The following is a 21,903-nucleotide window of genomic DNA, read 5'->3' as shown; positions in this document are numbered from 1 at the left end:
TCCTCTCTATTGCTCCCTTCTTGCTTGCTTTCTTAAAGATTTATTTATTTATTATATGTAAGTACACTGTAGCTGTCTTCAGACACTCCAGAAGAGGGCGTCAGATCTTGTTCCGGATGGCTGTGAGCCACCATGTGGTTGCTGGGATTTGAACTCCGGACCTTTGGAAGAACAGTCGGGTGCTCTTACCCACTGAGCCATCTCACCAGCTCCCCCCCCCCCTTTTTTTTTAATGGTGTTTTGTGATATAGCTCAGGCTGGCCTCAAACTTGTGATCCTCCTGCCTCAGCCTCTTGAGTGTGTGGTACCTTGCCTAGCCCAAGAGTGCAAGATTCATAAGTAAAACACTGATACCCTTTTCATTACTGATGTTATTAGGAGAAATACATTGTATGAAAGGTGTGTTTCTTATTATATAATTGGCTATCAGCAAATTATTACATCCCCATCACAGCCACCCTCCTCCCAATCCAATTATTTTTAAATAAATTAATAAACATTAAAATGTTATTAATATTTCAAGAATAGTAATCATAGTTATAACTCACATAAACAGAAGTTCTTTGAGATCTTAAGTTTTTAAGAGGTGTTGGGACTGTGACTCCAACAAGTCTTTGGTCCTTCCCTGTGGCCAGTGGCTAGCAGATAATATGATGCTAAGCAGTGGGCATAGAGGCACAGGCCTTTAATCCCAGCACTCGGGAGGCAGAGGCAGGCAGACCTCTGAGTTCGAGGCCAGCCTGGTCTACAGAGTGAGTTCCAGGACAGCCAGGGCTACACAGAGAAACCCTGTCTTTTTTTTTTTTTTTTTTTTTTTTTTTTTTTTTTTTTTTTTTTTTTTTTTTTTTTTTTAAGATTTATTTATTTATTATATGTAGTAAGTACACTGTAGCTGTCTTCAGACACTCCAGAAGAGGGCGTCAAATCCCGTTACGGAATGTTGTGAGCCACCATGTGGTTGCTAGGATTTGAACTCTGCACCTTTGGAAGAGCAATCAGGTGCTCTTACCCGCTGAGCCATCTCACCAGCCCGAGAAACCCTGTCTTGAAACAAAGAAAACAAACAAACAAACAAACAAACAAAATGATTGGGCTAAGAAAACTGTTAGGAATTTAATTGCTAATTGAGACTTTATTTTTTTAATTATCTTACTTATTTACATTTCAAATGTTGTCCCCCTTTCCCAGTGCCCTCCTCCATAACTCCCCACCCCATCCACACTCCCTGAGATATTTTTTTTAAAATTCCAGATCTGTGTGTAAGAGCAACATCTGAAAGTTTCTAAGCATCTCTTTCTCCTCAGAATGGACGTGACCTCTCCATCCGGTCCAGCGGCAGCCGGCACATGAAGAAGCAGACATTTGTTGTGCATGCAGGGACGGACACAAATGGAGATATCTTTTTCATGGAAGTGAGTTCATGCTGGAGAGCCAGAAGAATATTCGGAGACCCAAGAAGCTCCTAGAGCAATGCTAGGGTCCCCCACCCCCTGTTTATCATTAATTTATCAAGTTATTATGCAAATGATTAGGTAACTATGTGATCCCTCACCATTTCTTTTCTTCAGTATTGGATGTGACATAATTGCATTGTCCATGAATGAGAATACCATAAAATGGCGTGCCTGGGTAGTGGCTGCTGCGTATTCTGACCTCCACCTCCTTCCGTTTTCTACTGTCCTCAGCCTTTCAACCGACAAGTGTCACAAGTGTTGTAGTGTCCTTTGTATCCCCCAGGAGACTGTAGGCAAGTAACAAGGTGTGCCCATAGCCAGGCAGTGGTGGTGCACACCTTTAATCCCAGCACCAGGAGGCTGAGTTTGAGGCCAGCCTGGTCTACAGAGCAAATTCCAGGATAGCCATACTTCTCTATACGAGAATAAAAAGACTTTATTCTTTTATCTTTCCTTCTTTTATAAAAATTTATGGGGGTTGGAGAGATGGCTCAGTGGTTAAGAGCACTGAGGTCTTCCGAAGGTCTGGAGTTCAAATCTCAGCAACCACATGGTGGCTCACAGCCATCCATAATGTGATCTTATACCCTCTTCTGGGGTGTCTGAAGACAGCTACAGTGTACTTACATATATAATAAATAAAACAAATCTTTAAAAAGTTATATTTACTTATGTATATGTATCACAGCATGTGTGTGGAGGTCAGAGGACAGCAAATAGCAGTTGGTTTTCCCTTTGCACCATATGGATTCTGGGTATCAAACTGGGACTCAGGTGTTCAGCCTTGACGGCAAGTCCCTTTACTCCCAGAGCCATCTCGGCACCCTGTTTCCTTTTTCGTTTGTTTTTGTTTTGTGTTTTGTTTTGTTTTTGAGACAGAGTTTTACAATAGAGCCATAGCTGACCTGAAACCCACTGTATAGGTCCAGCTAGCCTTGAACTCACATTAGATCTGTCCTCCTCTGCCTCCAAGCACTGGGATTAAAGGCCTGCACCGCTTGCCCAGCTTTGATAGCTATAATTCTTAAGTATGTCCTTACAGAGGCTCCACCCATTGCCAGTGGAAAGTAAATAAATTCACTTTCTACTTTTAGGGCATCTAGACGTTTTAGTGATCACATCTCCTTGAACCCGTTTCTCGGTCATTTGTATTTCTTTTATAAACTGTTAGCCCAGTAGAGTTGCTTGATTTTAGATTCAATGTTTTTGCAAGAATACCTTCTAAGTAAGAATGGTCAGGAGCAGAGAAGAGAGGGAGAGAAGAGAGGGAGAGAGGGCTTGGATGGAGAAAGATTTAAAGAGCACCAATATGGTTTTTATAAAGATTTATTTATTTATTTAATGTATATGAGTACATTGTAGCTATACAGATGGTTGTGAGCCTTCATGTGGTTGTTGGGAATTGAATTTTAGGACTTCTGCTCCCTCTGGTCAACCCTTCTTGCTCAGTCCCTGCTCACTCCAGCCCAAATATTTATTTATTATTATAAATAAGTACACTGTAGCACCAGAAGAGGGCGTCAGGTCTCATTGTGGGTGGTTGTGAGCCACCGTGTTGTTGCTGGGATTTGAACTCAGGACCTTTGGAAGAGCAGTCAGTGTTCTTACCTGCTGAACCATCTCGCCAGCCCAGAGCATCAATATGTTAAAAGTAATTATATAAATTATAACTTACTTGTTATTTGTATGTGCTACACATGCGTGTGGCGATCAGAAGGCAACTTTGCAGAGCTGGTTCTAACTCGTACCATGGTTATGAGGGCTCGGGGGGTCAAAATCAAGTTCTCACTTGTTTAGCAAGCACTGTTCTTGCTGGGCCATCTCACTTGCCCTAATTAATATGGTTTTGCATCATAACTAGATTGTCAAGGCAGCTAACCAGGTACTTTCTGTGTGCAAACGCTCTACTGTTAAGCTACACACCTAGACCTATACCTGGCTTTTGATGCACATTAAGAATTTTATGGATGTTGTGCCAGGCATGATGGTGCACTCCTTTAATCCCTGCATTTAGGAGGCAGAGGCAGAATGATCTCTGTGAGTTCGAGGCCAGCCTGGTCTACATAACAAGGTCCAGGACAGCCAGGAGTACATAGAGAGGGACATTATATTTAAACAAACAAACAAACAAACAGAACAACACAAAAGTGTGCATATTAATACATTTAATAGTTCTTACTGTCAATGAGCCCCTCCTTAGCCAGGAGGAGACATCAACAACAGAGCTTGCTCAACATGACATAGCTAAGTATGGTAGAGCTAAGATCTCAACCCGCACAGCCTGGCCTGAAACCCATGCTCTAACCAGCATACCGCAGTGTCACTCCACTGAAGCTATGAGAATGGATGAGTCCATCTGGAGAGAGCTATTGAACAAGAAAAGCAGATGAAGGGGCCTTGCTTCTCAATGCTCGCTTACCATCCTGTGCTGAGTAATGTTTATGCAGTAACCATCGTTCGTGTGTCACTTACATAATCACCAAGGTATTTTAATAGTAGAATTTAGAAGTAAATTCCAAATAAAGTAATTTAGTGAATTCTACATAGAAGTGTTTAGAGAAGAGCTAAGAAATGTACTGGCCCCAGTGTTTTCTCCCCAGCTCTGCCTAACCTTCTGCTTGATTTCTCTGTGTTGTAAGATGGAGATAGGAGATAACCTCCAAGTCCTCGGTCTAGAGAGAAAATATGAGGGGGTACACACTAACTGACTTGGACAGTGTGTATTTTCAAAGATCTCATTTCTATCAGTAATCCTAACAGAAAGTATGTCCACTGCTTGTGTTTCCCCTAAGGGAACCTGAGCACTGAGCAGAAAACTCAACTGTAGGGCTTCTCCCAGGGTCAGTCGTGCCATCCTTTCCCTGTGAGGAGCATGTAGTGTGGCCTGGGATGGGAAAAACCTGTCATCGACCAGGACCACTGGTGAATGCTGTGTCTTTTCCAGGTGTGTGACGACTGTGTAGTGTTGCGTAGTAACATTGGGACGGTGTACGAGCGCTGGTGGTATGAGAAGCTCATCAACATGACCTACTGTCCCAAGACCAAGGTCCTGTGCTTATGGCGTAGAAATGGCTCTGAGACACAGCTCAACAAGTTCTATACCAAGAAGGTACTCAGGGTCTGTGTTTGGGCTGGGAATTAGATAGGCATTTAAGAGTTTCTCACCGGGAAGTTACAATTCCAAAATCCACAGCTAGAGCCAGAGCTGGCCTCTAGCTCTCATGTGGAATGCTCACCCTGGCTCTGAGACAGTAGTCTTTGGGAGCTCTAGAACAGGGAAAATGGCAGCTCACAAGTCCGCTCTTCCCTGTGCTGCAGTGTAGGGAGCTGTACTACTGTGTGAAGGACAGCATGGAACGTGCTGCTGCCCGACAACAAAGCATCAAACCTGGTGAGGAGCAGACACCCCCACCCCCAACCCCTGCGCCGTAGCCCCCTCCTCACCACAGACCTGCTCAGAAAGTTGGGCTGTGAGATTTGTACCTCACCAGTCACCTGACACCTTCCTTTTACCACAGGGCCTGAGCTAGGCGGTGAGTTCCCTGTGCAGGACATGAAGACTGGAGAAGGTGGCTTGCTTCAAGTCACCCTGGAAGGGATCAATCTCAAGTTCATGCACAACCAGGTATGCACAAGCAGCAGCAGGCAGCCTCCTGGCCCTAGTGTTTTCCTATATAAGATCAGTTTCCAGGCTCTCCGTGCTCTCCCAGTGAGTAAGAGGGAGAGCCTTAAGCAAGAGAGAGGTGAATGGCTAGACAGAGAGAGAAACCAAAGAGGGGGGGGCACGGTGACTGGCGAGACCACCAGGCTCTGAGCAGATGCAGCAGGGAGCCTGTGTTGGGAACTGGGAAAGAGAACAAGGCGTGGTGGCTGTGCTGCCCACCCGTTAGACTCACACAGTGTGAGTGGGAGCGTCTCACTTGGCCCCTCTTGCGTGTCTCTGTCTTTCTGTGTTCCCAGGGTGTTCTTCTCTTGGTGGTTTTGCTTTGAGAGTAGATTGACCGATCTCCCTGTGTACTGTGTGTGTGTGTGTGTGTGTGTGTGTGTGTGTGTGTGTGTTAGTCTGTCTGTCTGTCTGTCTCTGTCCTCTCCAAGTATGGGTGTTTGCCTTTTCCTGCTGACTCTTGTCCTTTCTCTTCCTCTGGATGTCCTGCCCTTGCCCTGCTCCACAGGCCTCATGCCCTTCCTTTGATGGGGGAATACTTCAGGATCCTTTTTCCTACTGTGACTCCGCCCTAGGAGCTGACTTCTCTTTTTCTTCTTGGTCTTTTAACACAGTGATCCTTTTTCTCTCAGTGGACATTCCTTAAGCTAATTCCCTCTGAGGCCAGCGCATCATCCCAGGTCCGTTCCCGGCTCTGACTCCTCACACAAGTGCCTTTCTTCCCCTCCCTTAAAGTCCCCAAGACTCTGAACTAGGTCCTAGTATGACACCCTGAAGCCCCTGGCCAAGCAACAGGAACTCAGTGGAGGTAGATAGCTGACTCTGACTTTACTTTGTCCCTCCTGGCCAGTTTAGCTGGGAAGACATCTACCTGGGAAATTTAGGCACAAGAAATAGCTAAATAGCTGCCCAGACATCCTGTCCCTCTATTAGCGTATCTCCAGTCTGGAACCTAGTTTGGCAGCACACCCATAAAGATCTTCGGGTTCTCCCAAGGAGGGGTAATGCCTACGTACTTTTTTAGACCGTGAAGGAGCTAGAGAGGTGGCTTCTGATCCCGTTTCAGTGCTGCGCCCCTTGCTCCCAGAAAAGATGAGCTCTTGTTAATTCATACCTAGACCCCCACCCACCTCCTTGTTCAGCGCTCAGTGTTCCGCATCCTGGGCCTACCCCATTAACAGTTGCACACCGTTTCCAAACTGGCCTGTACTGGAAGGCTTGGCTCCTAGAAGTAGCATCCTACAGAGAGGAACAGTGAAGGCTGACTTCTGGGTCTGACGCCATGGTCTAGAATATTAAGGGAGCAGTGGCTTGTGGCCCTGACCCATCATCTGCTGACAGCAGGCAGCTGAGGTAAAGAAAGCTTCTGCCCTCAGTGTGCCTATGCACTTGGGATAACAAATGGGGCAAGCATAGCCTTGGAGTCAGAATGTACTTGGATCTGAGGCCCAGCTTCATTCACGAGCAAACAAATGTTCTGATCCTATTTCTTTCTCATCTGTAACATGGAGACAATACTGTAGACTATAACAGATAAGTCCGTAAAGTGCCAAGTCAGTGCTCAGCACGTGGTAGCAGTTATTAATGTTACTGCATACTTCTTGGGAGGTCCTGGATCCTGTGTCAAGGAAGATAAGATCATCTCCCACCCTAAGGACAGTCTGAGGGGAGCTTTGCACCCGTGCCAGCCCTCTGCGCCGGAGGAGGATGTATGGAAGGGTAGAGACCTGAGGGACCCGAGTCAGAGATCCCTGGGGCACTGTGTCCTATGAGTGCTGCCTGGGCAGAGGGAGTGGGCGGGTGGGTAGCCCAGGCCAGCAGAGGGGCCTTTGGGTTGGGTTTGACCATTAAAACTAATGACTTCATTTCTCTCCCATGCTTTCTCCTCCGGCCAGGAGCGGAAGGTACTTGCCCTTTCTGCTTTCTTTGCTTCTTAGCGCTTTTGACTGTGTGTGTGTGGATTCTTATGTCCTCCCTTTGGGAACTAGGTTTCTTTGGGAAGCATGGGCTGTAGCTGGGAGAGTGGGCTTCATGGGGCAGGGGTGGAGCCTTTGGGCCTTACCCCCGCCCCCTCCCTCTCTTGCAGGTTTTCATAGAGCTGAATCACATTAAAAAGTGCAATACAGTTCGAGGCGTCTTTGTCCTGGAAGAATTTGGTAATTACACTATTTTGCTCTTAGGTCTGGACTCACATGGCAGTAACTCAAACCTTGGAGCTCCAGAGTAGGGACTAGGGCCTGGGGACAAAAGCCTCTGCAGGGAGGTCAGGAGAAGCAGGAGTGACAGGGAAGGAGAGGAGCCCCGAGAAGACAGAACAGAAAGGAGGAGGACAGGATAGCCAGCGGTCCCCGAGGAGCAGGAAGCCTTGGACAGGTTAGAGTCTAGGGCGGTGATGACATAGTGCCCTCTTTCCTGGATGACGTAGCGCCCTCTTTCCTGGTTTGGCCAGCCAGTGGTCAGAAAGTTCTGGGGCAGAGCAGACTGGTGATCCTCAAGCTCTGTTGTGTCCATGTTGCCTCCTGACATCTCTCTAGCAGCCCAACAGGGTCCCACCCAAGCCTCCCTGGCACCACTCTGGTTCCCCCGGCCTCTGGTGTAGAGGAGGGCACGAGGCACCACGGGCAGAGTCAGCTGAGGCCAGAGAAGCCTTGTGGGCCTCAGAGGCAGAAGGGCAGGTCTGCCTGGAGCTGGATCCAGCCTCCCCAAACAGGCACTAAGGAGTGGTGTAGTGGGGCTCACCCTGGGGCTTTGAGTTCCTGCTGTGTTTGTGCTTTATTCTTTTGTGCCCCTCATCGCTGCTATGAAAACCTTCGTTCTCCAGCAGGTAATGTGACCTCGGCTCCTGCTGCCTATTCCCAGGCCCCAGCCTTGGGCCCTGCAGTGGGTGGTGGGCTCTTTTCAACCAACGTAGCTGCTTCCATGATTAGTGGACTCTCCTCTTCCCTACCGTCTTCCTTCCCAACGTCCCTCCCCTTGTGCTGGCTCACTGTTCTGAGTTCTCTCTTCACCGCCCTGCTGCCTTCTCTCTTTTGCCAGAGAGATGCTTGGGGAACTCTTCCAACTCAGGAGAATGACCTGGGGCTTCTTGCTCTGCCTCTGATGAGTTTATTTCATGCTAACACTGGGTTCTGGGTATTCTGCCTCCCAGGGTCAGAAGAAGGTGTGGCCAGCTCTCACTGTATCTTCTCTGCCCCCAGAGGGATGTCACACCCTCCCAGTCTCACAAGGCCACACTGATGGCTGGACCTGGGGGACCCTACTCTTTCCTCTGGCCGGGCACAGACCCTGCATGGCTGGGATGGGGTGACTCCTAATCTTGCATTCTGGGCTGTGGACATGTGTGTACCTGCCTGATACTCCCCGTCACCGCCACCTGGGTGCCGTACTCGCCTTTCTTTCCTGATCAGTGTGTCTGCTCCAGAGCCCTCTGACGCTCTCCCTCACACAGGCAGGCCTGAGATTCTCCTGCCTCCCAGGAGCTGATGCCTCCTTCAAGTCTGATGTTGGGTTTAGTATCCTATTACTTCATACGACCTCATGACCCTCTGTGTGGGGGTTGTGGGAGGAGTGATGTTTATCACAACTAGATTTGTGAGCTCTGGTGACAGGGATGAGTTCATGGGCATGTCAGCAGGGAGGCACAGGCTAGAGACCACTCTCTTCCCTACTGCAACTCCTCAAAAGCCCTGGACAGTAGCTGTGGTCAGGAGGGAGAATGGCCAGCCCTTCCACCTTGGGACACGCATAGAAGCATGTAGATCGCAGGCGTCAAGTAAAGAGCCACAGCAGACTTGCGACGTCTACTTGAAGAGTCTGCCTGGACAGACTGAGCTCTGTTCTGTCATAGCCTAAGCCGCCACAGCCACTGTGAGAGGCTACAGAGGGTAGGGGAGCCTGGCACCGGGCGCAGCCGCCTGGGGGAGTAGGACCCTGTCGCTCTTAGTTTTGAACTTTCTGTTTTGTCTCTTGCCCGTCCGGTTTTAGTTCCTGAAATTAAAGAAGTGGTGAGCCACAAGTACAAGACGCCAATGGTGAGTATGCATCCCAGCCACAGCAGGCCGAAGCACACAGGGCTCCCTGGGAACCTTCCGGCAAGAAGGGTGGACCCCCGTGGGGGACTGGTCTAGATGCCAGTGGTTCAACTCAAGTCGAAACACACCTTTCATCTTGGGGTTCATGTGCTGACCCCCTCTCTCAGGAAAAAGGCTTCCAAAGACTTGCCTGGGGCTCTCGAGGCCCAGGGACCTGCACTGGTGTCAGGGCAGGGCCTCATACTCTAGGCTGACCCTCCACCCATGAAGGTGTCTCAGTGCGGCTGATCCAACGATCTTCCGTTCCCCGCAGGCCCACGAGATCTGCTACTCTGTGTTGTGTCTCTTCTCGTATGTGGCCGCAGTGCGTAGCAGTGAAGAAGATCTCCGAACCCCACCTCGGCCTGTCTCTAGCTGATAGAGGGGTTACACAGCTGGCCCGGCCCAAGGGTCACCCCTCACCTCATGCTGCTCCTAAGCACCGAAGCTGCTGTACTGAGACGGGAATGATGTGTGTGTGTTCTCAGCAAGCTCCTTCCCACGGTCTAGCTGGTCTCCTCTTAATGTCTGAGTGTCTTTGTGCTCCTCTGTCACGGGGCTAAGCTAGTCTCATTACCTTCTCTCCCTACAATAGCAGACTAGTCTTCTGTCCCCTCAGGGCTCCAGTGTGTGTGTGTGTGTGTGTGTGTGTGTGTGTGTATGTGTGTCTGTCTGTCTGTCTGTCTGTCTGTCTGTCTGTCTGTGGGGTCACTGTGAGCCCACTATTGCCTGTCCTTGAGATGTTGCACTGTGGTCCCTGTCCTAGTCCTTATATCCTCCAGTTTAGGGGTCTTCTCTCTGTCCTCTATGATCTGGCACTGTGGAGCACCTGGGACAGTTCCACTCTGGGAAGTGAGGACACCTGGGGACAAGCCTTCCTGGCTGAGGGCCTGAGGGGAGGAGGGGAGGTTCAAAGGAAGCTCAGTAAATGGCGACCTTCCTGCTTCCTCACAGTTCCTAAACTGTGGGTGCAGGCCATGCTGCTGCCTGCCCCGGCTCCATCGATGGGTGTCCCTGAGTGGCTGCCATGTGCCGAGCTGGGATTTGTGCAGTGGTCTTCCTGGACTTTGGCATGAGAGGACAGAGGAATGAGGCGATGGTGTCCCAGACAGCACCAGCTGCTCTGCTGCCTAAGGGCCTGGGATGGGTGGGTCAGGGCTGAGCTGGGCCCAGCGTGCATGCCTGTCTGCAGGCAGAGTCTCCTGGCTTCAGTGCCAGAAGAAAGCTATGGACTGGATAGGAGAAGAATGTAAATATATCAGCTCCACATTATTTATAGAAAAATGTACAGCTGTGTGATGTGAAATAAATGTCCTGAACTCCGCTTGGGCTCCTGTGCACTCCTCTCAGCCCAGGCCTGAGGAAGGCTGTCCCTAGCTCATCTGCATCCAGCGTCTGCATACCGAGGTCCTGCTCTGGCCTCCTGCTTCCTGGGTTTCCTGGGGTGCCAGAAAGGAACACCTACGACACTACACTACGGCTGTAAAGTCCTGAGATGCTCTGGGCCCTAGAGGGAAGGTGACTTAGGCATTCGCACCTGAACAGCTTGATAAAGAAGTCACAGGGAACCACAGGTGCTGCTCTGAGTCCTGTACACGTGTGATAAGGTGTGGTGTGGCGACCTAGGCCTCCCAAGGACCTTCGGGTCAGGGCTCTGTAAAAACCAAAGAGGTAACCCAGGTCCAACCCTCATGGGATATCTATGCCGTGGGAAACCCTGGCACTTGTGGGCAGCATACCCACCACACTGCCATGACACTTCTGAGACCTGCCGGCCACAAGACTTGTAAGGAAATGTGGTCTCTTGGGAGGAAGTCAGAGGAGGTTGTGATTTCCTGTGTCTGAGCTGGATGGAGTCAGTCTATCCCATGAGATGTGGTCATGAATTGTGGGGCTCTTGGGGTCTTGATGTCTAGTACAGTATAGGGCTCTACTGCTCTGTCCCCTGTATAGCACTCAGCTGGTGTTGCCTGGGTTACTGGCATGAGGCCCACGTCTGTGCCTCTAACGGAACACCTATGGCTCCAGTGGCTTTCACTTCCACACTTCCTCACCTGAGCATGAGGGCGGAGGGAGACTGACATCCTTTCCAGTGCTAGCTGATGTCCCACAAGTCCAGGACACTGACCTGGAGAATGGCATGCCTGCCAAGATCAGGTGAATGCTGTATGCTTTCCCATGGACATGAACGGGAAACATCAACCCCCAGTGACGGCACAGATCTTTTATTGCTCCTACACAATGAGCCAGCCAGAAGGGCCTGTCCCCAGTCACCATTTCTGAAGCCCACACACTTTATGCTCCCAGTATTAACAGCACAGGCGCTGTGACATCAGTTTCTGCAGAACCCACCAGACCTGCCTGGTATCACTGCTGGCCAGTCCTTCCAGGATGCACAGTTGCACACACATACACATGCAGTAGCAGAAAAGGGTGCTCTTCCAACTCCCTTCCTGGTCCGGTACACAGTCTGGCATCCATTTGTACCTGTGACACAGGCTACCTTGTGAATGAACAGTGGCTTCTTGTACCCCCATTTCCTGATAGCCACCCTAGGCCCTTGGCCTTAGGTGGTTTGGAATACATACCTAGCCATCTCTGGGGAGCCATCCTGGTCACTGAGGAACTGTTAGAAGGAAGGAAACCATGTGATCCCCTAGTCTTCCAAAAGCCAAGATCCACTGACCGTGTCAGGACCAGTGATCTAGCAGCCACAGGCACTCCTTGAACCAGGACAGAAGAGCCAAGCCCAGGGTCCCTGGCCCAGAAGGCTCCTTACCTCGCACCTCCAGGCGGCACTCACACTGTGCCTCGCCCTGTAGGTTGGTGGCCCTGCAGACATAGACACCCCCATCGTAGGGGCAGGGCTTCCTGATCTCCAGCGTCAATACTCCCTGCTTGCAGAACATGCGGAAACGAGCATCTTCTCCCAGATCTAGGCCATTCTTGAACCAGGAAATCTTGGGCTGAACATCAAGTAAAAAAAACAAGAGAAGGAGAGCATTCTTGGTGATGGGGGAACTGGTGAGAATTCAGAGGGACTATTTTAGAAGTTCCCACTAGAGCACCAGACTCAACCCAAGGCTGAGAATGAACACAGAGCCAACAATGAGGGATTGGGCTCTGTTCAGGGGAAAGACAATATACAGACTGGGAAGAGTTAACCATAAGGAGCCTAGGAGACTAGCCTCCTGTCAGCCTAGCCCAGGACCTTGAGTCCCTACCTTAGGACTACCTCGGACAGCACAGCAGAGGATGGCATTATAGCCTGCAATGATGGAGCGGTTTGCCAAGGGCTGGGTGAAGCTTGGGGCCTCAGAGAAGTCCAGGGCCTTGTATTTGGGTGGCTCATATGTGATGCCTGTTGGTGACAAGTCTTGGTACCAAGAAGGTCACCCCAAAGCTAGGCTCCCCCTCCTTCCCCAGATTCCTCACAGTGTGAGTGAGGATACAGCACCTGGTCTTGGAATAATGACAGGCTCCTTGGTGGCTGCAGCTTTGTCACTGGAACCCACCATGTTATGGCTGAAGACCCGGAAGTAGTAGCCATTGCCAACAATAAGCTCTGATACCACACAGTGAGTGCGTCGGTAGTGTTCCAAAACCGTGAACCACTCCTGGAGGATGTAAGGGAAGGGAGGGCTCTCTGAGGGCCTTTCCTGTGCCTCTACCCCTACCATGCAGGAAAACAGAATAATGGACTGGGGGATGAGTGGTAATCACGGGGGAGGGCTGCTGGACCTAGGGAGGGTGTATGGAGACCCAGGGCCCCAGGCTCACCATGGTCTTCTTGTCAGCTTTCTGTACAGTATAACCCCAGATCTCTGTATTGCCATCATCCTGAGGTGGCTTCCACTCCAGAGCCACATTGAAACCCCAAGTCTCAACGATCCGGATGTCCTGGGGAGGACTTGGCTTGTCTGCAGGAGACAGATCTGATTGGCGCACTGAGCATCCTGAAGCTACCGAGCAGAAGCAGGAGCCTGCTAGTACCAAGCAGCCCCTCCTTCTAACTGCCCTCTGCAGGAGCTCTGAGCTGGATTCCCAGACACAAGGTCAGGAGACAAGGGTGCTGAAAGGGAGGTTCCGGGGCCACATACCCACAATCTGCAGGATCAGCGTCGCCTTGTCCTCCATGTTCTCAATGCGAACTGTCACCTGGTAGGTGCCCGAGTGGGTGCGGCGGGCAGCTCGGATGAACAAGATCGTGTCTGTGGGGCTGTTCCGGATGCTCACCTCCTCACCTGCCAGGGGCTGCCCCTCTTTGGTCCAGGTCACCTGAGGCCGGGGTTTGCCCTGGGGGAGGATGACCAGTCCGACCCTGAGCTTGACTCTCCGAAGGGGCAGGTACTATACCAACAACACGTGGACGGAGGCCTCAGGGTCCGTGGCCTCCAGGAGATCCTTCAACTGTGGTTTCTTCTTAGGGACAGGGAAGGGGCCGACCTACCTGGAAAGGGATGAGGAGGTTCACAGGCTCCCCGACTTTCTTCTGGATGGTCTGGCGCAGGTGTCTGGGCAGTTGGAACCGTGGCCGCTCTGTGGGTAGAAAGGGAGCGGCTCACCAACAGCCCTTCTGTAGCCCAACCCTAAGGATTCCACAGGTCCGTTCTCTCCTGGGGCAGGGTCCAGAGCACTGTAGCTGAGAAAAAAGTCCCCATGGGCCAGACTTTCCTAACCCACAGCAATTCAAGTACGCTCATCACTAAAAGTTGTACACTGAGTGTCCATGTATTACTATCATTTGTGTGCGTATGTGTGTGTGTGTTTCACTTTTTAGATTTATTTATGAACTTATGTGCATGAGCATTTAGCCTGCATGCATATATGTACACCATATGCATGCCTGTGTTTGTAGAGGTCAGAAAAAGGCAATGGGTCCCCTAGAAGTGGAGTTATGAATGGTTATGAGCCACACATATGTGTGCTGAAACCAAGCCCTGATCCTCTGCAAGAACAGCAAGTGCTCTTAACAGAGAGCCCATCTTTCCAGCCCCTGTGTTATCTTTTGAGGGGGAGCTCACACAGCCCAGCCTAGCTACACATCCCTCACCCTCCTCCAGCACTATAGGGCGGGGGCGCGGGGGCGGGGTGGCCATGTGTTCAGCTTCAGTTCAAGACCGTAAAGAAGTTATTTGGCGCCACACATCTTGAAAAGTGTAAGCAAAGGCTCTGATTCTATGCTTGTCAATTTGTTGCTTCTCTCCAACCAAGAGAACCAATCCTTCTACCTTTGTTGAGGTAAAGAACAGAATCAGCCAGGTGCAGATGGCACACTCCCAGCCCTCAGGAGATAGAGGCAGACTGTGAGTTTGAGGCTAGCCTGGTCTACATAGTTCCAGAACAGCCAGGACTATGTAGAGAGACCCTGTCTCAAACAACAACAACAAAGACCAACAGAAGAATGGGAAATGTATCCCAGATGACCCTAAATGGCTCTGAAAAGCCTCACTGTTCAGTTCTGAGGACAATACCTATGTGCTGGAGTGCCTATTCCAGACCTAGGCCCTGAGCCAAGAGAGCCCAAGGCATAGATGAAGGCCCTGCCCCTGTCCCTGCCCCTGCCCCTGCCCCTGCCCTTGCCTACTAAAGCCCATGTCCCCGGCCTGTCTTAATTGGCAAAGAGTGGCCAGTGGCAGGCCTTTTAGCAGAAGGGCACTCACGCAGTATCTCCTGCACTGTCACAGGATCCTTGGTGACGATAGGGCCTCCAGGACCTGCCACATTGTGTGCCCGTACTCGGAACAGCAGCCGTGCCCCTGTGGGTAGGTCCTTCACCAGCATTGACGTGCGCTCTGTCAGCCCCTGCAGAGCAGGCGTCCACTCGGAGCCTGGGTGCAGGCATAAATGAGTCAAAATCACACCTTACCTTGCTAGCGCCCGAGGGCTGGCCCCGGGTGGACTACTCACATCCCTCCTGGCAGTACTCCACGCTGTATCCGTCCAGGCCACCGGCTCCCACGCGCTCTGGGGGCCGCCACTTGAGTGAGACGGTGGTGTCCGACACGTCCTCCACTGCCAAGTGGGTTGGTTCACCAGGGGGCCCTGGACAGAGACAGAGGGGGTCTGAGTGAGCCTGTACCAGGCAGGGGAGCTGCCATGCGTGACCAGGACTCAGTTATCTGCTGCTCTCATAGGAAGGACTTCCCTTCTGCGGGCTTCCAAGGCACCTCCAGGAATATTTGGTCTCTGGATTGACTTACTAACCAAGAGCTGATACAAAACAGCGGCTCACCCACAGAAGAGAATAGGAACCAAGAGAACACAAGGATTCAGAAAGGACTTGCTTGTCAGTGTAGGGAATGCTGCAAGTGTAAGAGAAAGCCAAAACCAGTGTGAAGCGAGGGAACTTCCTGCCAGTGTATGATTAGGTGAGTTACACAACCCAAAAGTTAGTTCCATAAAAAGGAGAAGATTGGGGGCTAATGCAATGACTCATCTGTTTTAGAGACTTATTTCTCTTGCAGGGGACTCTGGTCACTTCCCAGCACCTACTTGGTGGCTCACAAGCTCCTGTAACTCCAATTCCAGTGCATCTGATGCCCCTTGTGGCCTCTGAGAGGATGGCACATGCTTTTAACTCCAGCACTCAGAAGGCAGAGGAAAATGGATCTCTGTGAGTCTGAGGCCAGCCTGGTCTACATAGAGAGTTCCAGGCCAGCCAGGGCTACATAAATGAAATCCTGTCTCAAATCCAGGAGGGATGTAACTAGTGTTCACTAGGGTGTCCATTCTACCAGTGAGGTAACCCTGAGGTCATAACTTGTCCAGCCTGAGCTTCCTCTGAGCTTCCTCATCTGTAATGCAAGGCAGCTTTCCCCTGAGAGCACTAGAGAACGCATGCAAAGCCCTGGTACAGAGGCCGCTGCCAGCTAACAGGCTGCAACCATCCACCCCCTTGGTCCCCTTGCATTCTGGGGATCTGGCAGGTTCACCAATAGGCATGAAGGGCTGAGAGGCAGGGCTGGGCCTGGACATTCCCACAGCATTGACTGCGTAGACTCGCATCTCGTAGGCTACACCCTCGATCATGCGCTTCGCCTCGTGGCTCAGCTCCCGCAGCAGGTCAAAGTTGAGCCTCATCCACCTGTAGCTCTTTTTCTTCTTGCGCTCCAGGATGTATCCTGAGAGAGGAGATGAGAAGTCGGGTCTGTGCCCTGTCACTCAGGTGACAGCTGCCCTTGGCTGTCCCTGTGCCCTGACACTCACCCAGGACCGGCTGCCCACCATCATAGGCAGGCGGTTCCCACTGCACAATGCAGGAGTCCTCGCCCACGTTGCTGATCTTAGGGGCTGCAGGAGCATCTGGGACATCTGGATGGGGAAGAGGAACTACCTCAGCTATGTCCAACTCAGAGTCCCACAGCATCGCTCACCCTTCTCTTCACCACCAGCACCAGAGTCCAAGCTATCTAGAACCAGACTACCTTACCATCCACCATCCACACTTATGGCTCCCACTGTTCACTTTCACCTCGTGCGTGTCCCAGGTCCAGTGGTCTATGTCCACCCCACCCCACCCAGCCCTCCAGGTCACAGTGATTGTCCCATGCTCATTTCTCCCTGAGAACTGTCAGTGTCACAAACAGTGACATTTCTACACACCCATCTCCTCGAAGGACTCCTCTCGGGCAGTCCCAGTCACTGCCTGCTCTAGATTGTCCCCGTAACCATGGTTGAGTGACTGCATGAGTGAGTGAGTGAATGGGCCCTCCCTGGTGGTATCCTGTGCTCCCCGCCTGGAGCTCAAGTTGCCTCACCGATGACCTTGACTGTGAGGTTGACCTGGTCCTCGCCCACAGGGTTCTTTACTGTGACAGTGTAGACACCTTCATCTTCCTTCTCTGCCCCTTCGACTGTGAAGACGCTGCGGTCTTTGGTGGTCTCCACCCGGACCCGGCCCTCGGTCTCACACAACAGCTGAAAGGGGGAGAGAGTTGAGAACAAGGCCCATCGGAGCCTCCACTGTTGCCATCAGCCGTTCACTGAGAGGGAAGTTAGGTTCAAGGTCTGTGGGAGGTAGCAAGGTGGGAGGACACAGCCTGGGTGGAAACTATACCTGTAAGTGACTAGTTCAAAAAGTATCAATGTGACACCATAGCCAAGACACAGGCAAAAGGCTAAGACTCTAGTCTAGTTTTGTCATGGAGCTTAGCCTCTGTGTGTGTCAGTTCTCCTATCTGTCAAGTGGGAAGAATTTGAACCCCACAAAGCTACAGAAAGACTACAGATATTCAGACCCTAAGAAAAGCCAGCAGTGACACAGAGGAGAAAGGTGGAACTGGGCCGTGCCTGGCAGCTGCCCTTGCTGCAGAGTGCCAGGGAACCCACCCGCACATAGCCAAGGCCAGCTCTAGAGGCATGCAATCTAAAACCAACAAGGAAGCGATCTCCCCGCTGGCTAGCTTTCAGAGAGCCAGAGGTGCTAAGCGGGTTGTTGGAGACGAAAGGCTATCAGTGGTCTTCCCCAGCACTGGACCCTGCATGCCAAGACACCAACCTGCCAAGCAAGTGTCCCCGGGTGCACTGGCACAACTGCTATGGGGCCAAGACACCAACCTGCCAAGCAAGTGTCCACGGGTGCACTGGCACAACCGCTATGGGGCCAAGACACCAACCTGCCAAGCAAGTGTTCACGGGTGCACTGGCACAACTGTTATGGGGTAAGCACTGCTCCCTGTTAGGATCTGAGCCTGTCCCACAGAGGGGAATGCCATGCCTGGTTCTGTAACCCTGCTCAAAAGCCCATGGCTGAGGAAGTCACAGGCCCTGGAGTTGACCCTGCCTCTATTAATTTGCTAAATGGTCATGTTGTCAAATTGCCTTCTAAATGCTTTCCCTGTAGACCTGGCTGGTCTCAACCTTAGTCAAGAAGCTTTGGGGACAGCAAGCAGTCAAGACAGTGACGCATAGACGTCAGTGCTGAGAGTAAGAGACAGAACGTCCAGCCCTCTGCCCCCGACCCCACAGGCTCAGGGAACATTTTGGCATATGGGACACGAAGGATGTAGGGGCTAAAGGATGGGGAGGAGGGCTGAGAAATGCCATCTTCTGACCGTGGTGCAGCCATGGCCATCATGGCTCAGCAGCGGTGCTTGTCGGCACTTGTCAAAGCCAGCCAGACATCAGAGGTAGCCAAGGAAGAGCCCTCTGGGCCCCACCCTGAACTGGGGCAATGTTGGCCGGTCATAACTGCCGGGGGGGGGCAGGGGTAGGCTGCCCATACTCCAGCGGGTGGTCCCTGCTCACGTGTGCATTTTCAGCACTACTGAACTTAGTGGGTTAGAGAAAAATATAAAAAACAGAGCACTCCTGAGGCAGAGGCCAGCCTGGTCTACACAGGGAATTCCAGGTCAGCCACGGCTGCAGAGTGAGACTGTCCAGAAGAAGAAAGGGAAAGGGGTTGGGAGGGGGGGTCATTGGGAGGGGAGGATACAAGGGTGGGTATGCTCATATTTCATTGTATATGTACATTACATTCTCAAGAATAAAAAAGATATGAAGAAAAAGAAAAGTGGGAGGACTGGGGCAGGGATCCAGGGATTATTTTAATTCCAATGACTTCCTAGCAAAGTCGAAGACACCAACACCCAGTCAAAGGGCTTGTCAGTTCCGTTCCTCTGCACCATGAATGAGCCAACAGGTCTTTCCTTAGGGTGGAGATGGCATGGCTGCATAGGGAAGAGTGAGGACCACGAGCCACAACCTAACCTCAATCTTACCTTCTTATCAAACACCCACTCCTCATCAGCACCGGCATCTTCTGGAGCATCAGGGCGTGGCCCACCTGAGGCCTTCTTCCCCTAGGAACAAAATGGATGGGAATTAGGGTTAGGGGTGCTGAGTCAGCGTTCCTCCCCACCTTGCTCTGTCTTCTGGCCAGTGCGGGACCTCTGTGCTTAAGCTGAGTGGAGCTTATGCCTTCAGGATGGGAGCAACGCTTCACCCTCATCTGCCCTACCCACCCATTGTACAGGAAGGAAAACTGTGGGGAGGGGAAACTACAGTACCTGTGTTACAGTCTTCTGCCAGACCACAGTGGGAGCAGGGTCCCCAGAAATAGGGACATCCAGGCGTAACTTGTTCCCAGCAACAACCACAATGGTGTCTGGTGTGCTGCCAGGACAATCCAAGTGGATCTTGGGAGGTTCTGTATGAAGAAGTACAGTTCAGAGAAGAGGGGGCCCACAAATGTGGCAGAGAAGGTACAGAGGTCGCTTGGTGGGTGCTGGGAGCTCATGTCCCTGATGGTTGGTTTTTATCGACTTCATCTGGGTATAATTTATATACAATAAAAAGTCCAAGTTTCAGCATAGGTTGTCCTGCAGGATCCTCTTGGGTCTCAGCCAAGCATGGCGATGTAAGCCTTTAGTCCCAGCACTCAGGAGGCAAAGGCCAGTGGATCTCTGTGACTAGGATAACCTGGTCTACTGAGTGAGCTCCAGGACAGCCAGAACTATATAGAGGGACCTTGTCTCCAAAAGCAAAAAACAAAGCTAAAGACAGGGTCTCACTAGTTTAGCCCAGGCTAGCTCAAACTCTAAGTCTTGCTGCCTCAGCTTCCCATTAGCTGTGCACGGTCTTCGGCAAGGCGTGAGGAACAAACTGCACCTCAATGTGGTGCTCATCATTACCATCACTACCTGTGCCATTAGGCCTGACAGTCTTGTGTGTGCACACATGGCAGGGGGGGTGGGGCATACTGTAGTGTGCACATGGCCAGAGGACAACGTTGTAGAGTTGGTTTCCTCCTTCCACTCTCCTGTGACCTCTGGAGATTGAACCCAGGTCCCAGGCTTGTATGACAAGTGTCATTTCCTCTCTAAGCCTTCTCACTTGCCCAGTCTCAAGATTCTGAATAAACGTACACACCTGTGTGACTACCAACCCAAACAAGATCTAGAACCTTCCACCGAGCCCAGGAAGTTCTTTGGGAAGTCTATAACATTCTGGTCACCAAGTATCACATCACACCCACTATGTCTGGGAGAACACCAGATATCCTACTAGAAAAAAGGGGGCACACGAGTCAGGAAAGCTTGTGTTAGATAGGTATAAGGAAGTCATTGCCACGGGATTCTTTGAGGGGAGGGGCATCAGCACATCAACCCACTTTCTGGGGCACCAGGTGGTTGGTGTTCAGTGCTTCCAAACAATACTTCACCATGAAGTTTTCCTTACATGGTTGATAATGTAGAATAAGCTCACTTTCGACAGCACTGAACTGGAGAAAGCCCTGGCTTGAGTTAGTCTGCTAAAGTTAAGATTCTGAAATCTCTGGTTAAATCTTAGTGTCAAAGAAAAAAAGGCGCTGGCAATGGTGGTGCACACATTTGACCCCTGCACTTGGGAGGCAGAGGCAAGCAGATCTCCTAGTTCAAGGTCAGCCTGTCTACAGAGAGAGTTCCAGGACAGCCAAGGCTACACAGAGAAATTCAGGGAAGGAAAGAAAGAGAGAAAGAGAGACAGAGACACAGACACATACAGAGAGAGAGAGAGAGAGACACACAGACAGAGACAGACAGAGAGACAGAGAGACAGAGAGAGGGAGGAAGGGAAGGAGGGAGGAGAAGGAGGAGAGGAGAGGAGAGGTATGCTAACATCTCACAGTGATGACAACATCCCTATGAAGGACACACTTCATCCCTATGAAGGTCACCTTTCATTTTAAACCTGAATAAATCAGGGCCCAAAGAGATGGCTCAGATGGCAAAGTTAGACTTGAGTTCGATGCCCAGAACCCACGTATAACCCCAGCACTGGAGGGGTAGAGACAGGTGGGACACTGGGGCCTACTCAATGGTCACCTATTCTCACCCAATGAACGAGCCCCAGGTCCCAGTGAGAGCCCCACAGACTGGACAGTGTCCAGGAATAACAAGGACGAGTCTGCACCCACACAAGTGTGCTTGTGCATTAATTTACCTTCACAAACATGAACATGCGCCCACACAAAAAGAATTCAAGGCCAGAGAGATTACAAATGAGCCTGCGGTCATGGGTGGTGTAGCCAGGCTGTGCTGGCTAGATTTATGTCAACTTGACACAAACTCTAGTCACTGGAGAGGAGGAGACCTCTGCTGAGAAAATGCCTCCATAAGATCAGGCTGCGGGCTAGTCAGCAGAGGGTCTTCTTAGTGCTTGATACCGAGAGGCCAGCCCTTTGCGCATGGTGCCACCCCTGGGCTGGTAGTCCTACATTCTGTAAGAAGCAGTCTGTGCAAGCCATGAGGAGCAAGCCAGCAAGCAGCACCCGCCACGGCCTCTGCAACAGCTCCTGCCTCCAGGTTCCTGCCCTGTGTGAGTTCCTGTCCCAGCTTCCTTCGGTGGTGGACTACAATGTGGAAGTGTAAGCCAAACGAACCTTTTCCTCCTCCACTTGCTTTTTAGTCACAGTGTTTGCTTACAGCCATAGAAGCCCTAACTAAGACAGGGGTCTTACGTCCTATTCCCAGACCTTTGTCATCCCTGTGTCTGGAGTGGGAGGGGGCTAGGGTTGGAATGGGATGTGGGGGTAGGAGAAAAGGCTGAGGTGGCACAAATGGGTCCCAAGACTCACCCTGCCTAGGCACAAAGTCAATCTTGACCTCTGAAAGAGAAGGAAAGCAAGGAACATTAAGGGAAGGGAAGGACCAAGCCATAGGGCATCCTGGACATGTCCCCAACACACACACACACACACACACACACACACACACACACACACACACACACA

General features: G+C 51.2%; 2 protein-coding genes across 27 annotated transcripts in view; one reads left to right on the top strand and one right to left on the bottom strand.

The window, feature by feature from the left end:
• The window catches only part of Madd (MAP kinase activating death domain), a 45,773-nt gene extending 35,262 nt beyond the window's left edge, over positions 1–10,511 (top strand). For 12 of the 25 annotated variants that reach the window (XM_029536115.1, XM_029536114.1, XM_029536117.1 and 9 more), the window contains 8 exons: positions 1,305–1,412; positions 4,399–4,563; positions 4,773–4,845; positions 4,973–5,079; positions 7,014–7,022; positions 7,205–7,274; positions 9,103–9,149; positions 9,463–10,506. In XM_029536115.1, the coding sequence (XP_029391975.1) occupies positions 1,305–1,412; positions 4,399–4,563; positions 4,773–4,845; positions 4,973–5,079; positions 7,014–7,022; positions 7,205–7,274; positions 9,103–9,149; positions 9,463–9,567 (684 nt within the window). In that variant the 3' untranslated portion in view covers positions 9,568–10,506. Of the gene's footprint in view, positions 1–1,304; positions 1,413–4,398; positions 4,564–4,772; positions 4,846–4,972; positions 5,080–7,013; positions 7,023–7,204; positions 7,275–9,102; positions 9,150–9,462 lie in introns of all 25 variants that reach the window. The other 13 variants (XM_021192448.2, XM_021192446.2, XM_021192436.2 and 10 more) reach the window with 5 other exon arrangements.
• An 880-nt stretch (positions 10,512–11,391) lies between these two features.
• Mybpc3 (myosin binding protein C, cardiac) overlaps positions 11,392–21,903 on the bottom strand; it is an 18,664-nt gene continuing 8,152 nt past the window's right edge. Inside the window, exons 20-35 of one of the 2 annotated variants that reach the window (XM_029536493.1) lie at positions 21,748–21,777; positions 19,199–19,338; positions 18,911–18,991; positions 16,949–17,108; positions 16,398–16,502; positions 16,124–16,312; positions 15,099–15,233; positions 14,852–15,019; positions 13,639–13,727; positions 13,289–13,484; positions 12,969–13,108; positions 12,646–12,805; positions 12,413–12,549; positions 11,968–12,154; positions 11,777–11,814; positions 11,392–11,687 (exon numbers count right to left, since the gene is read on the bottom strand). In XM_029536493.1, the coding sequence (XP_029392353.1) occupies positions 11,804–11,814; positions 11,968–12,154; positions 12,413–12,549; positions 12,646–12,805; positions 12,969–13,108; positions 13,289–13,484; positions 13,639–13,727; positions 14,852–15,019; positions 15,099–15,233; positions 16,124–16,312; positions 16,398–16,502; positions 16,949–17,108; positions 18,911–18,991; positions 19,199–19,338; positions 21,748–21,777 (1,928 nt within the window). In that variant the 3' untranslated portion in view covers positions 11,392–11,687; positions 11,777–11,803. The remainder of the gene's footprint in view (positions 11,688–11,776; positions 11,815–11,967; positions 12,155–12,412; positions 12,550–12,645; positions 12,806–12,968; positions 13,109–13,288; positions 13,485–13,638; positions 13,728–14,851; positions 15,020–15,098; positions 15,234–16,123; positions 16,313–16,397; positions 16,503–16,948; positions 17,109–18,910; positions 18,992–19,198; positions 19,339–21,747; positions 21,778–21,903) is intronic. The other variant, XM_021192498.2, reaches the window with a different exon arrangement.

Source organism: Mus pahari, chromosome 3, assembly GCF_900095145.1.
Source record: "Mus pahari chromosome 3, PAHARI_EIJ_v1.1, whole genome shotgun sequence".
In the NCBI taxonomy this organism is placed as follows: domain Eukaryota; kingdom Metazoa; phylum Chordata; class Mammalia; order Rodentia; family Muridae; genus Mus; species Mus pahari.
This window is presented reverse-complemented; position numbering and strand designations above follow the sequence as displayed.